Source organism: Salmo trutta, chromosome 2, assembly GCF_901001165.1.
Source record: "Salmo trutta chromosome 2, fSalTru1.1, whole genome shotgun sequence".
Classification (NCBI taxonomy): Eukaryota; Metazoa; Chordata; class Actinopteri; order Salmoniformes; family Salmonidae; genus Salmo; species Salmo trutta.
The window spans coordinates 62388644-62402534 of NC_042958.1; the positions used below are offsets into that span (position 1 = coordinate 62388644).

General features: G+C 45.0%; 1 protein-coding gene and 1 long non-coding RNA gene across 9 annotated transcripts in view; one reads left to right on the plus strand and one right to left on the minus strand.

The window, feature by feature from the left end:
- LOC115160061 (myosin phosphatase Rho interacting protein) overlaps positions 1–13891 on the plus strand; it is a 106076-nt gene that overhangs the window by 48662 nt on the left and 43523 nt on the right. For all 8 annotated transcript variants that reach the window (XM_029710328.1, XM_029710324.1, XM_029710338.1 and 5 more), the window contains exons 4-5: positions 7984–8135; positions 13653–13737. In XM_029710328.1, coding sequence (XP_029566188.1) covers positions 7984–8135; positions 13653–13737 — 237 coding nt within the window. The remainder of the gene's footprint in view (positions 1–7983; positions 8136–13652; positions 13738–13891) is intronic.
- Positions 5452–7526, minus strand: LOC115160094 (uncharacterized). Its single transcript, XR_003868997.1, has 3 exons — positions 7438–7526; positions 6105–6174; positions 5452–5848 (listed from the first exon to the last, which is right to left on the minus strand). It is a non-coding gene; the product is annotated as an uncharacterized LOC115160094 (long non-coding RNA).

The window sequence follows — 13891 nt, forward strand, 5'->3', positions numbered from 1 at the left end:
TGTTCCTTGTTAATTTGTGGAATTTCTTAATGCATTTGAGCCAATCAGTTGTGTTGTGACAAGGTAGGGGTGGTATACAGAAGAAAGCCCTATTTGGTAAAAGACCAAGTCCATATTATGGCAAGAACATCTCAAATAAGCAAAGAGAAACGACACGCCATCATTACTTTTAGACATGAAGGTTAGTCAATCCGGAAAATGTCAAGAACTTTGAAAGTTTCATCAAGCGCTATGATGAAACTGGCTCTCATGAGGACCCAGAGTTACCTCTGCCACAGAGGATAAGTTCATTAGAGTTAACTACACCTCAGATTGCAGCCCAAATAAATGTTTCACAGAGTTCAAGTAACCGACACATCTCAACATCAACTGTTCAGATGAGACTGCGTAAAACAGGTCTTCATGGTTGAATTGCTGCAAAGAAACCACTACTTAAAGACTAATAATGTGAAGAGACTTGCTTGGGCCAAGAAACACGAGTAATGGACATTAGACCGGTGGAAATCTTTCCTTTGGTTTGATGAGTCCAAATTTCAGATTTGTGGTTTCAACTGCTTGTCTTTGTGAGACACATAGTAGGTGAACGGATGATCTCCGCATGTGTGGTTCCCACCATGAAGCATGGAGGCGGAGGTGTGATGATGTGGGGGTGCTTTGCTGGTGACACTGTTGTGATTTATTTCGAATTCAAGGCACACTTAACCAGCATGGCTACCACAGCATTCTGCAGCGATACGCCATCCCATCTGGTTTGCGCTTCGTGGGACTATCATTTGTCTTTCAACAGAACAATGACCCAACACACCGCCAGGCTGTGTAAGGGCTATTTGACCAAGAAGGAGAGTGATGGAGTGCTGCATCAGATGACCATGCCTCCACAATCACCTGACCTCAACCCAATTGAGATGGTTTGGGATGAGTTGGACCACAGAGTGAAGGAAAACAGCCAACAAGTGCTCAGCATATGTGGGAACTTCTTCGAGACTGTTGGAAAACCATTCCTCATGAAGCTGGTTTGAGAGAATGCCAAGAGTGTGCAAAGCTGTCCAAGGCAAAGGGTGGCTACTTTGAAGAATATAAAATATATTTTGATTTGTTTAACACTTTTGGTTAGTACATGATTCCATATGTTATTTCATGGTTATGATATCTTCACTATAATTCTACAATGTGGAAAATGGTAAAATAAAGAAAAACCCTTGAATGAGTTAGTGTCCAAACTTTTGACTGGTACTTTATGTCAATGGGTCGTTTTCTTCCCCTCGTGCCTTAGACTGTGGAATACCGCAGGGCAGCTACAGTGGGCGACGTCTTTTTTTTCCTTTTATATACTGACAACCTTCCTTGCCTTATCTGAAACACACGCTACTATTTTTGTAGACGATACTACAATTTATACAGCAAGATTAATCTGTTCAACAGGTACAGCAAGCTCTACAAGTAGATCTGGGAAATATCAGGGAGTGGGTTTGCCCGAACAAATTTGTTTTGAATGTTCTAAAAAAAAAAAAAATCAAGGTTATGTTGGTTTGTTCCGCCAGAAAAAGGTCAACACAACATGAGATGCGATTTAAGCATGGGGAGAGTACGAATTGAGGAAGTGTCAGAAACAAAACTACTAGGAGTAGAGCTAGGCAACTGCTTATCATGGTCATCTCAAATAACTCTACAGTATGTCAGTGTGTTATGTCTGTTTTTGTGTTATATGTGAAAATGTGATTGTATTATAAATTTGTATTTGAATGTTCAAGGAATCTCGGAAGGTTAGTCCAAATGAGGAATAATAGAGATCCTAGTAAAATCAACCACAGTGCCCTCCAAGCTCAGCAATAAGCTTAGGACCCTGCGACTGAACACCTCCCTCTGCAACTGGACTTCCTGACACAACGACCCCCAGGTGGTAAGGGTAGGCAACGCTGACCCACAACACGGGGTCCCCTCTGGAGTGAGTGCTTAGTCCCCCCCGTACTCCCTGTTCATCCATGGCTGCGTGGCCGGGCACGACTCCAACACCATCATTAAGCTTGCCGGCGACACGACGGTGGTAGGCCTGATCACTGAAGCGGGTCGAGAGCTTAAAGTTCCTCAGTGTCCACATCACTAAGGATCTATCATGGTCCGCACACACCAACATAGTTGTGAAGAGGGCACGACAACGCCTTTGGATGTGGAAAAGTTTTAGCATGGGCCCCAGATCCTCAAAAAGTTCTACAGCTGCACCATTGAGATCATATTGACTGGCTGCATCACTGCTTGGTATGGCAACTCCTTAGCATCCGACCGCAAGGCGCTGCAGAGGGTAGTGAGTACAGCCCAGTACATAACAGGGGCCAAGCTCCCTGCCGTCCAGGACCTCTATACCAGGTGGTGTCAGAAGGCCCTAAAAATTGTCAAAGACTCCAGCCACGCAAGTCATATACTGTTCTCTCTGCTACCGCACTGCAAGCATTACTGATGCACCAAGTCTGGAACCAAAAGGACCCGGAACAGCTTCTACCCCCCCCCCCCCCCCCCCCCCCCCCTATTTGGTTAACTATATAGCTATCTGCATTGAACCTTTTTTACACTAACTTTTTTGACTCGTCACATACGCTGATTCTGCTGTTTTATCTGTCACTTATTCCTAGTTATAATTGAGGTAGTTATATACATATATCGTACCCCTGCACATCGACTTGTTACTGGTACCCAGTGTATATTATTATTATTATTATTATTATTATTATTATACCTTTTATTTCAACAAGGAACACAGACTGAGACCAAGGTTTCTTTTACAGCTGGGCCCTGCAAATACATGTTTACACATACAGTTTAGGTACAGTGATTAAGAAACTACACAAGACAAACAACGATCACAGATAACACCAAAAAATGCAGCAAAAGAATACAGCAGCAGATTATTACATTTACACACCGGTTATTCCCCTAACAACACAATAACTTGCATTACCCGCAAGCAATACAAAAATAAAAATCAGCGTAACAGGAAACGGCAGCCATACCCAACTCTGTGGAAATCGCATGGGCCTCAAGTGTAATCCATGCTTGAGACCTGGTTTTAGGAATTATATAGGTAAGTTATCGTTACTCATTGTGTATTTGTTTTACTTTTCTATTATTTCTCTAGCTCCGACTGGGACAAATCGTTTTTGAAGAGTCATCCAACTCTGAACTCCAAGTCGGAAACTCGGGCATAATTTCTAGAGCTCTCGACTTTCCGACCTGAAGATCACTGACGTCATGATTTGACCTCATTTTTCCCCGAGTTCCCAGGTGTCTTGAATGCACCATTTAGTCCTATACTGTAATCATAAAGTTCAGTTGAACCTCCTGAACACATTCCAGTAGGGCGAGGTGAGCAAACGTCTGGATGGGTATACTTGCCCTGACAGCACCGCCTGATATCCACCATATGGCATAGCATGATTTACGGAGGCTTCTGTCTGGCTGGGCTTAATATTAAGGGTGGGTTTAGGGTTAGCGTCAAGGTCAGGAAATGAAGTTGATTTATATATAGAAAGGAAGTATGTTGGTGTATTGGTTTGCCGTTTTGGAGGAGTGAAATTATAGGACGTGGAAACTACAGGACAGTGAGATATTGTGATGGTAATCTCTGGGGGTTGATGATATATCAATCTGTCAACTCTGCGTCACCTGGTCTGTTTCCTTCATGTTTGGGTGTTCATATTCTTCTGGAATTAAGAAGTATATGACTCCATCTCTTTGGCACCCAGTAGCTGCTGGTGTTGGCTTGCTCAACCATGTCTACCGAGTGTGTTTACCCTTGTTGTTTTAAGTCTCCAAGGAACAATTGATTGCGTAATTGGCATTATCAGTTACAAACCCGAAAGGAGTAGAACCCCAAGTGGACCCGATACAAGTCCGTGTTCGTGAGTCAGTCAGGACTTCTCTAGTAGTGCCAGGTTTTCAGCACACCCATTTGCTTTAACTCATCTCTTATGATCAACTTCAAAATGAGTGTGAATGGAGGGGAAGTATTTGGGGGGGGGGGGTTTGATTTTATTCGCAATGAAAGTTAGCACAAAGAAAGAATATGATATGTTAGAGAAGGCTAAATCTCAAATCCATGCAGGAGTTGAATGTGGAAGCTGTTCAACAAAATACTTGCTGAATAATCAAACAATATACATCGTAGTAATCTATAGTGTAATCAAAAGAAGACTTGAAATCCGTTCAAATCAGCAACTACTGTAATCCAATTGGAAATGACCATCGGGGGAAATGACATGCCCATGTTATTGTTGCCAATTCAGATATTGAAACTGAAACCCCTCTTCCATTTATCCTACGTGTGAACAACAGCATTAATGCTAGTGCTCTTGTAACGGACCAAAGCAATCAATAACACTATGACATGCAACATACAGTGTCAATCCCTCCCATGTTCTTCTAATTGAGTGAGTTTCCCCCGACTCTAATTTCTGTTTTCAGAAGTAGACCATCTCCTACCTGGAATCCAAATGGACTTTGCTACATTTCAACGTTGTTTGACTTGACCGCAACTTTCAGTCTGGTTAAACCAGGCTAAACAGACTCTAAGCATCGACAGAATAACACAAATAGCCTCCAACCCCAAAAAATGTAAAGCACACAGCGAGCTGCCAAAGTAAACGCATCCTCTCTTCCAAAATGCCAATTGGGGAAGAATAAGTCTGTTTGGCTTTACTCTCCCGGGTCTTAGGGTATAGACTACAGGCCATGGCCTCTATTTGTGTTGGGTGTCCCATAATCGGAGAATGATCCGTCCACTAATTGACCACTGTTCAGTTCCTACTCAGGACAACATCTTGAGATTGATTACAAAGAGGGCGAGACAGAACGGGGGAATAGAGGGACGATGAGACAGAGGGAGGCTACAGAGAGGCAGACTGTGTGTGAGAGAGAGAGAGAGAGAGAGAGGAAAAAGAGAAGTTGATTTTTAAAGTGTGTGTTTAGCGTGGCAGGTCACTGTTCTCAGACCAGAGAAGAGACTGAGACCCTGGATTAGCCTGTTGTTGTTGTCTAACTCCGAGAGAGTTCGCATGGCAGCACTGTTGGGATAATCCAAGTAGACATTAGCCGTGCATAGAGATGGGCAAGAAACAGACGCTGCTGGCACAGAGTATAACAAGACCACACCTGCACCCACTCTTAATTTAGCGTAGCTACTGTGCAAAGTAATTCTGCCTAGGGCCTAAATGAAATCACACACACAAAACAACTCTTTGTGTGCACTTGTGTCGCGCCTGAAGTGGAGCCACTGATCACACCATTGTCTGAACATCTTGAGAGACAGGAAACTGTTTACCCGGTTTATCAAATCAAATGTTATTTGCCACATACACATGTTTAGCAGATGTTATTGTGGGTGTAGTGAAATGCTTGTGTTCCTAGCTCCAACAGTGCAGTAGTATCTAACGATTCACAACAACACACACAACCTAAAAGTAAAGGAATGTATTTTTTTAAATTTAACCTTTATTTAACTTATAAAAGCAGGGTTGTTTTTGGTCTCTGTGTCTTGGTCAAATCTTGGTCACTTCCTCGTTAGGCGGTAAGTGGGGCGGCTGTGGTGGTGCTTGTTGACAATCCTACATTGTGTTTATGCTAGTGCTACTCCACAAAGGGCTCATTGTGGAGAGTGACGGCCCAGGAGAGGGGTCCAGGACTCGACTGGGGGACGTGTTGGGGCTGGAGGCTGGGTAGGGCGCTTGTCCGTGGAAAGGCCAGACTGTACAGCACTCAGCTTACAGGGCTGGGAGACTGCACATGTGAGAGGAGTCCCGTGCTTGACTGCTCGGTGTTGACGCCGTGCCTCCAATAGTCCTCCAAATCTCCCACTGTGCTGTAATAGTATTATGAAAGGGATTTTTCATCACAAACTCAATGTTGTGGATTCTTGTTACATAAAAAAAAAAAATATGTCTCTAGAGAATTTCGTACTCTGAGTTTAAAGCTGAGATCTTAAGCGGCTTGGAAAACTGTCCACAGAATTTATAATATTGTTGTTTTGGCCTATACTCTCCTGACTTCTCCCAAGGACACACACACACACACACACACACACACACACGTTTGTTTACATGGACAGATGGCCTTACCTCCAATGGCATTCTGTCTCCTCTCGCTTCCTCTCTCCTTCCTTCTCTTACTATGTCGCTGGAGCTGAAACTGTACACAGAAGCACCTTGTAAAAGATTGATTCGACAGTGTATCCTATGACATACTGTAAACAGCCCATGTTTCTCTTCTCCTCTTTCACCCCCCCCCCCCCCCCCCCCCCCCTTTTCTCTAATGTCTGAGAGTGACAGGACTCTCAGGTCAAGCTGACGCCGTCTCTCTCTGAAGCAGGAACAGGCCCTCTTTCCCAGCTGTCTGTCCGCCTGCCTGTCAGATCCGGCTGTTGCGCTGGCCCCTCACCCTAGACTTAAGAGCCCTTCCACACACGACAGAGTTTTATAGGGCCAGAGGCACAGGCGAGACGCACAGAGAAAGATAATCCTATCATAATGGCTAATTCTAGGTCTCTGCAAGTTTAGGCCAACTCTTCTGTGGAGAAAACTCAGGAGTCAGTCAGTCAGTCAGAACACACATGCCCTTCTAGTACAGTTCTCTATGAGTTGAGAGGGACCGTAACAGGAGGGATAGGGCAAACTGGGCCTCTCCACCGCTTTTTGGGCGGGATAACCATAAACAGTCAGTCATTGACTTTCTTCACCACATCAAAGAGCCTCTAGTGCTAAATTGCTCAATGATTGACAGGGCATGGGTATCCCGCCCATCTTGGCTTCTGTCGCTTATTCCATCACGAGCTGACTTGACCCCGATAGCGTTTTAATTTGGCCTCCCGCTTTATCTCTCGACGTGATTCAGGATCGATGGTGGTTGTAAATCGTCATCTGTGGCTCTTCTGCACTGATGCTTAGGACCTAAGTGGCTTTTTGGGTGCCTGTAATTCTGCCTGTTTGTTTTTGTGGTTTTGAGTAGAGAAGGGCTTGGGGTTTGGGGCTGTCCACGTTGATGCCTGTGTTCTTCTTGGTTGTACACGCGTAGCACTCGTCAGTCACGTCCTTTTAAATCCCGCTGCGTCCCCGAGTTCATCCTGGGCTCTCCACCGGAGTAGATCAGACTGACCAAAAATGCCAAATTCTCCAAAAATGCTTGAGGTAGCGTTTGCGTCCGCAAGTGTTTTTTTGTTTTGACGTGTGCGTGATTGGGAAGAGTCGCATGACGACGATGCATCGCTCTGTAACCTGTGTGTTTACACCTAGTGACTTCGTGAAAGATATTTACAGATGGAGCTCCTTTTCCATTTACGGTCGTGTCGGCGCTCCTCTATTCACCGTCAACGAGCCATAACCACACACGCAAACCCATAGTGCATTTGCGTTTAACCGTATAGAAGATGGACTGTCTGGGTGAGCATGCGCTTACCAGTTGTGTTGCTCGGCTACTTCAGTGGTCCCGTTGTAGATTAAAGGATGGAGGAGCCATGTGCCCAATGCGTAGCTGTTTATACAGCACAGCTAGCTGTCGTTGAGTGGATTAAATGAAACGCTCTCACTCTCCCTGTGTGATCCTGTGGCCCTGCGATGTTTACAAGAGGGCAGAACAGAGATCAGCACTGTGCGGGGAAATTCTGGAGATCAATGGCATCGAGCACAACAACATGCTGGAGATGTTTTTGAGTTTGTATGCGAGTTTGGTTACTCAGGTGTGTGTCAGGTTATGTCTGTATGGAGTGTTTACATCTGCGTTGGTGTGTGTGTGTGTTCATGTTTGAAATACTAACTATACTCACTCAGTGATACTCAAATGGTGGGTTAAAAGCCTACGGTTTTAAATTGGGCTGTGACTAGAAACTGTTTATTTTGGTGCGTCACAAAGTTCAAAAGATTTTAGGGGGGGGTGTGTAACAGAGCAGTAGTGGGTCACTAGCACTATCTGACCCTGCCCTGTCTCCCTCTCTGTGCTCTCTAGCCCAGCACGCTGCCACAGGGCACCATCAACATGAACCAGTGCTCTGATGTCATCGACGGGGAGTCCAGGACGGGCCAGAAGAACTCCTTGTGCGTTCTCACACCCGACAGAGAGCACTTCATCCGGGCCGAGTGCCGTGAGATTATCAACGGGTAAGATATTCATCAGGCTAGGGCACAATGTAAGAAAGCTAAATTCTTCTTATTGGAAAAGTTCAGGTAGTAGGGAGATGGCAACATCACACAACAAACCTACTTAGTTTGTTGTGGCGGCCTCTTCTCCCATTTACGTTCATACTGTTCTCAGTGGATGTCTTTTGACAAGTGGATGCACAAACACAGGTTAGTGTTTTTCATCATGAATCTTGTTCTGGAGGCAGCTCTGCAGAGCATTATCTAGCTGGCACAGCCACAGTCGGATTTTAAACATAACCTTAACCCAAACCTTAACCACACTGCTAACCCTAATGCCTAATCTTAACCTTAAATGAAGACGAAAAAGTTTTCATGAATTTTTACAATAAGCAATTTTAACTTTGCAGCTGGCTTATCTACGAGGAAATCGCTTAGTTCTGCCTCCAGGACAAGACTCATGACAATAAACATCAACCTGAGCCACAAGCAGTCATCCATCATATTGCTTTCACCTATAAAGGGAAGGATAAGAGAGGAAGTCATGGCGTCCAATGATTTGAAATACTGAAGTTCTGTCCTAGAGGTCATTGGACCTGTGGGGAGGAAGCCAGTCAGAGGGAAAGGAAAAGATGGCCAGAGAAAGTGTTGTTGCACAGCCTTGTGGGTGCTGTTCCATTGCTGTCTGAACAGCTCTGCCCCCTGCTGTCTCTATCAGGCAGTGCAGTCGGTGCTCTCTCCCTAATTCGCACTGCAATGACAGTGCACATTCTTTCACTGCCCCCTGCCTCCTTCACTGCCTCCCATCTCCCTCAATTCCCTCACTACCGCATTCACTCACTCCCTCACTCTTTTATTAAGCCCTCTCACCCACCCTTAACCCTCAATACTTGCCTAGTTAAATAAAAGTCATAATACCTTCTGTCCATCCACAAACGTGATAGCACCGCTCTGCTTGCTTGATCTCCCTTCCTCCTGAACACACTCCTGTTCTAGCTACCATTTTATGTCCCCGTACCAACTAACACACTCTCCTCACTGTTAACAAACCACCCTAGTCCTCCCCATGCCTCTTTCTCCATCAACCCCCCCTCCCCTTTTATAATACACTAACCTTACTGCCCTCCCCTGCAAAGTCCTTCATGACCCACCTCTCCACACACTTCGCAGTGACCCCTCCCTCCCCCTGTACCTGGCTCTATGCCATCCTGGAAACATATTGGCCTGGGCAGTGTTATTGCCATCTGATGGTGGGGGGGTGGGGTGGGGGTGGGGGGCTGGGCCAATGACAAACACCCAGATTAAGAGGATCTCTGTTTTTCTCATGGTCTGGATAAGCCTCTGGTTTTCCCCCCCACCCCGCTACCCGGTCTTCCATAGAGGGGGATTAGCCCTGACACATACAGAATGGGGACAGCACGAAAACTCCCTTTCAATCTCTAACTACCACTCAGGCAGATTATATACTGTATTTACAACAGCTGTAAAAAAAAAAAGAAATCAAAAAATCAAATCGTAAACATTTTACAATTTCAATCTTGGCACACTCAATGACATCCTCAACAATTTTCTCAGTCTTGATCTGTAGGCTAATTTGCGGTAACATGCTAAAAACATTCACCTGTCCCACAAACTAAGATCTATGCTGCTGACATTACTATGTTTATAGGCGCCACGATAGTGGACTTTTAGGAGGTGCTTTACTAGTGGGCAAAGATGAATGCCAGTAGTACACTGAAATTAGATCTCTGCTATTCAATTTGTTGTTGGATTGGTGTTGAAATGCCACCCGCCAAGGTTGTCTTGACAAAAGCCAGCCATGTTCCTATAGTACTTTCATTAGGCCACAGCGTTTTAATACCACAGAGCAGAAGCGTTGAATAGGCCTTCACACTCATAGGAGGGTCGGACAATGGGAGAATTGATATGACTTTGTGTTCTGTGCCATGGTGACGGACTTAGTGCTTCAATTAGTCACAACACAACCCAGCATTGTTTAGGCCATCGCAACCACTACCGTTTTTATCAGCGTTATTCATTCATTTATGGAATAGTTCATGTGATGGAACGGTTAAATAGCTAGTTAATTTCAAGTTGAACCTAAACTCCTATGAAGATATTAAGTGATTCAGTAATACTTCCCCACTGACGTATTGTGGACTCCCACTCCTACAGACTGGACCGGTCATGACTTGAAGCACATTAGCTGGATTGGTGTGTGACTTATGGGGAACAAATATTGACAAACACTGGACACCTCCTTCTGTATCCAGACTGACTATTGTATTTGGTTGTTGTGAGAAGTCTTTTTGGGGGGGGGGGGGGGCCCTCGGAAGGTTGTAAATGAGACTTGGTTGAGTAGTCCACTGTGGGGATTCTCACCGCCAATTTAGTGGATGTGTAATTCAGTATATCTGAGGATATCAGAGAATGCCATGACAGACATACAGTAGGGGCGGCAGGTAGGTTAGTGGTTAGAGCGTCGGGCCAGTAACCGAGAGATTGCTAGATCGAATCCACGAGCTGACGAGGTAAAAATCTGTCGTTCTGCCCCTGAACAAGGCAGTTAACCCACTGTTCCTAGGCCGTCATTGTAAATAAGAATTTGTTCTTAACTGACTTGCCTAGTTAAATAAAGGTTCAATAAAAGGTGTAGGACTAGGTGTTAAGAATTAAACATGAGTCTCGCAAATACAGTACTGACATGGGCACGGTTTCCCGATTTAGCGACGGACCTTAAATTCACAGGCGTTTAACCATACATCGTTCCTATAACTGATGAAGATGTCACACGTGGTTCCCCAAAATAACACCTAGAGAGAACGTTCACCTAGTGCAGATAGGATCGAAGGAAAGGCAGCTCTACTTTCTGATTAGCTTTCTCCCTTCAAATCTGAGCTAACGTTATAATTATTCCACAATACTGACGACGGATCAGCTCCTAGAGACCTATATGTCTAAGTATTGAAGTTGCTTATTCTAATGCTTACCCCGTGTGGCTCAGTTGGTAGAGCATGGTGTTTGCAACGCCAGGGTTGTGGGTTCAATTCCCACGGGGGGAAAAAATGTATGATTTGTATGCATCCACTACTGTAAGTCGCTCTGGATAAGAGTGTCTGTTAAATGACTAAAATGTAAAATGTAAAAATGTAAATAATAATACAATGATTTGGCACATCATTGCGCACATATTGTCACACATTCTGAAATATATTGAGGCAAAAATTAGACGGCCTACAATTAGCAAAATATAACTTATTTAATAGAACATGTAATGTATTTCAATATGATTGAAATAAACTCTTCAAACAAAGAAACACCCTCACTGTCAACTGCGTTAATTTTCAGCAAACTTAACATGTGTAAATATTTGTATGAACATGACAAGATTCAACAACTGAGACATAAACTGAACAAGTTCCACAGACATGTGACCAACAGAAATGGAATAATGTGTCCCTGAACAAAGGGGGGGTCAAAATCAAAAGTAACAGCCAGTATCTGGTGTGGCCACCAGCTGCATTAAGTACTGCAGTGCATCTCCTCCTCATGGACTGCACCAGATTTGCCAGTTCTTCCTGTGAGATGTTATCCCATTCTTCCACCAAGGCACCTGCAAGTTCCCGGACATTTCTGGGGGGAATGGCCCTAGACCTCACCCTCCGATCCAACAGGTCCCAGACGTGCTCAATGGGATTGAGATCCGGCCTCTTCGCTGGCCATGGCAGAACACTGACATTCCTGTCTTGCAGGAAATCACGCACAGAACGAGCAGTATGGCTGGTGGCATTGTCATGCTGGAGGGTCATGTCAGGATGAGCCTGCAGGAAGGGTACCACATGAGGGAGGAGGATGTCTTCCCTGTAACACACAGCATTGAGATTGCCTGCAATGACAACAAGCTCAGTCCGATGATGCTGTGACACACCGCCCCAGACCATGACGGACCCTCCACCTCCAAATCGATCCCGCTCCAGAGTACAGGCCTCGGTGTAAAACTCATTCCTTTGACGATAAACACGAATCTGACCATCAGCCCTGGTGAGACAAAACCGCGACTCGTCAGTGAAGAGCACTTTTTGCCAGTCCTGTCTGGTCCAGCGACGGTGGGTTTGTGCCCATAGGTGACGTTGTTGCCGGTGATGTCTGGTGAGGACCTGCCTTACACCAGGCCTACAAGCCGTCAGTCCAGCCTCTCTCAGCATATTGCGGACAGTCTGATCACTGATGGATCGATTGTGCACTCCTGGTGTAACTCGGGCAGTTGTTGCCATCCTGTCCCACAGGTGAGCTGTTCGGATGTACCGATCCTGTGCAGGTGTTGTTACACGTGGTCTGCCACTGTGAGGACGATCAGCTGTCCGTCCTGTCTCCCTGTAGCGCTGTCTTAGGAGTCTCACAGTACGGACATTGCAATTTATTGCCCTGGCCACATCTGCAGTCCTCATGCCTCCTTGCAGCATGCCTAAGGCACGTTCACGCAGATGAGCAGGGACCCTGGGCATCTTTCTTTTGGTGTTTTTGAGTCAGTATAAAGGCCTCTTTAGTGTCCTAAGTTTTCATAACTTTCACCTTAATTGCCTACCGTCTGTAAGCTGTTAGTGTCTTAACGACCGTTCCACAGGTGCATGTTCATTAATTGTTTATGGTTCATTGAACAAGCATGGGAAACAGTGTTTAAACCCTTTACAATGAAGATCTGCGAAGTTATTTGGATTTTTACGAATGATCTTTGAAAGACAGGGTCATGAAAAAGGGCCGTTTCTTTTTTTTTGTTGCTGTTTACATAGGCCTTGGCTGTATAGCCAGCTGTATTTGTATTTTAAAGCAGTCATCTCAGTTTTCATTTGAAACATCTTTTTATCCTCTTTTTTTTTTTTACGATTGCATAGACATTGAAAACTTTTGTTTGTAGCTGCGGTCACAGAGGTGACAGATAAACATATATAGATTCTATATTCATCAGAGATCTTCTGTGTATTAAGTGACGGGGTGGGGGGCAAAAAAGCACGTAACGACGCACTTAGCTGTTCTACGAGTGGCCTGAGGCAATTGGTAAATGAGGGTTTTCAGCGGCGCGGGGACTTAACGATGCTTTTTACGAAAGTTCTAACGATGAACTTAACCTTAAAATGCTTTTGGGAATCCGGGCCCTGGTCACTAGCCAAAGAGTAGCCTACCTTGGCTTGAACTTGTCCTCAACTGGCCTACCTGGTTAAATAAAGGTGAAATAAAACATCAAATTGGTGAGAAGTGTCTGAGACACACATGTACTGTATTTCACAGACCAGAACCAGTGTTTTCCAAGTGGTAGGACCAGCTGGCAGGTCACAGCCTGTTTGTTTTCGGGTTGTGACTGGGTCACTTCTAGGAACAGTGCTTTTGTTTATTCAGTGGCTCATGGGAAATCCCCAAAACCTATTGATGGGTCTTAATTCACCCCAAAAAAAACATTTGGGAACCATCAGTCTGGAGTTTTGTCTTGTTTTTATGTTTGTCACTAATGAGTCATTTTTGACCCTTTGATCGTCTCTGCAGATGGCAGGAGGCCCTGACGGTCTATCCCCGGACCAACAAGCAGAACCAGAAGAAGAAGCGCAAAGTGGAGCCACCCACTCCTCAGGTACCATGCCCTCCACTCTCTGAGATTCTAATTAAGTACTGTATACTGTACAATGGATTGGATATGTGGTCTCCCTATTGCAGGGTTTCCCAAACTCGGTCCTCGTGACCCCAAAGGGTGCACATTTGCGTTTTTTTGCCCTAGCGCTACACAG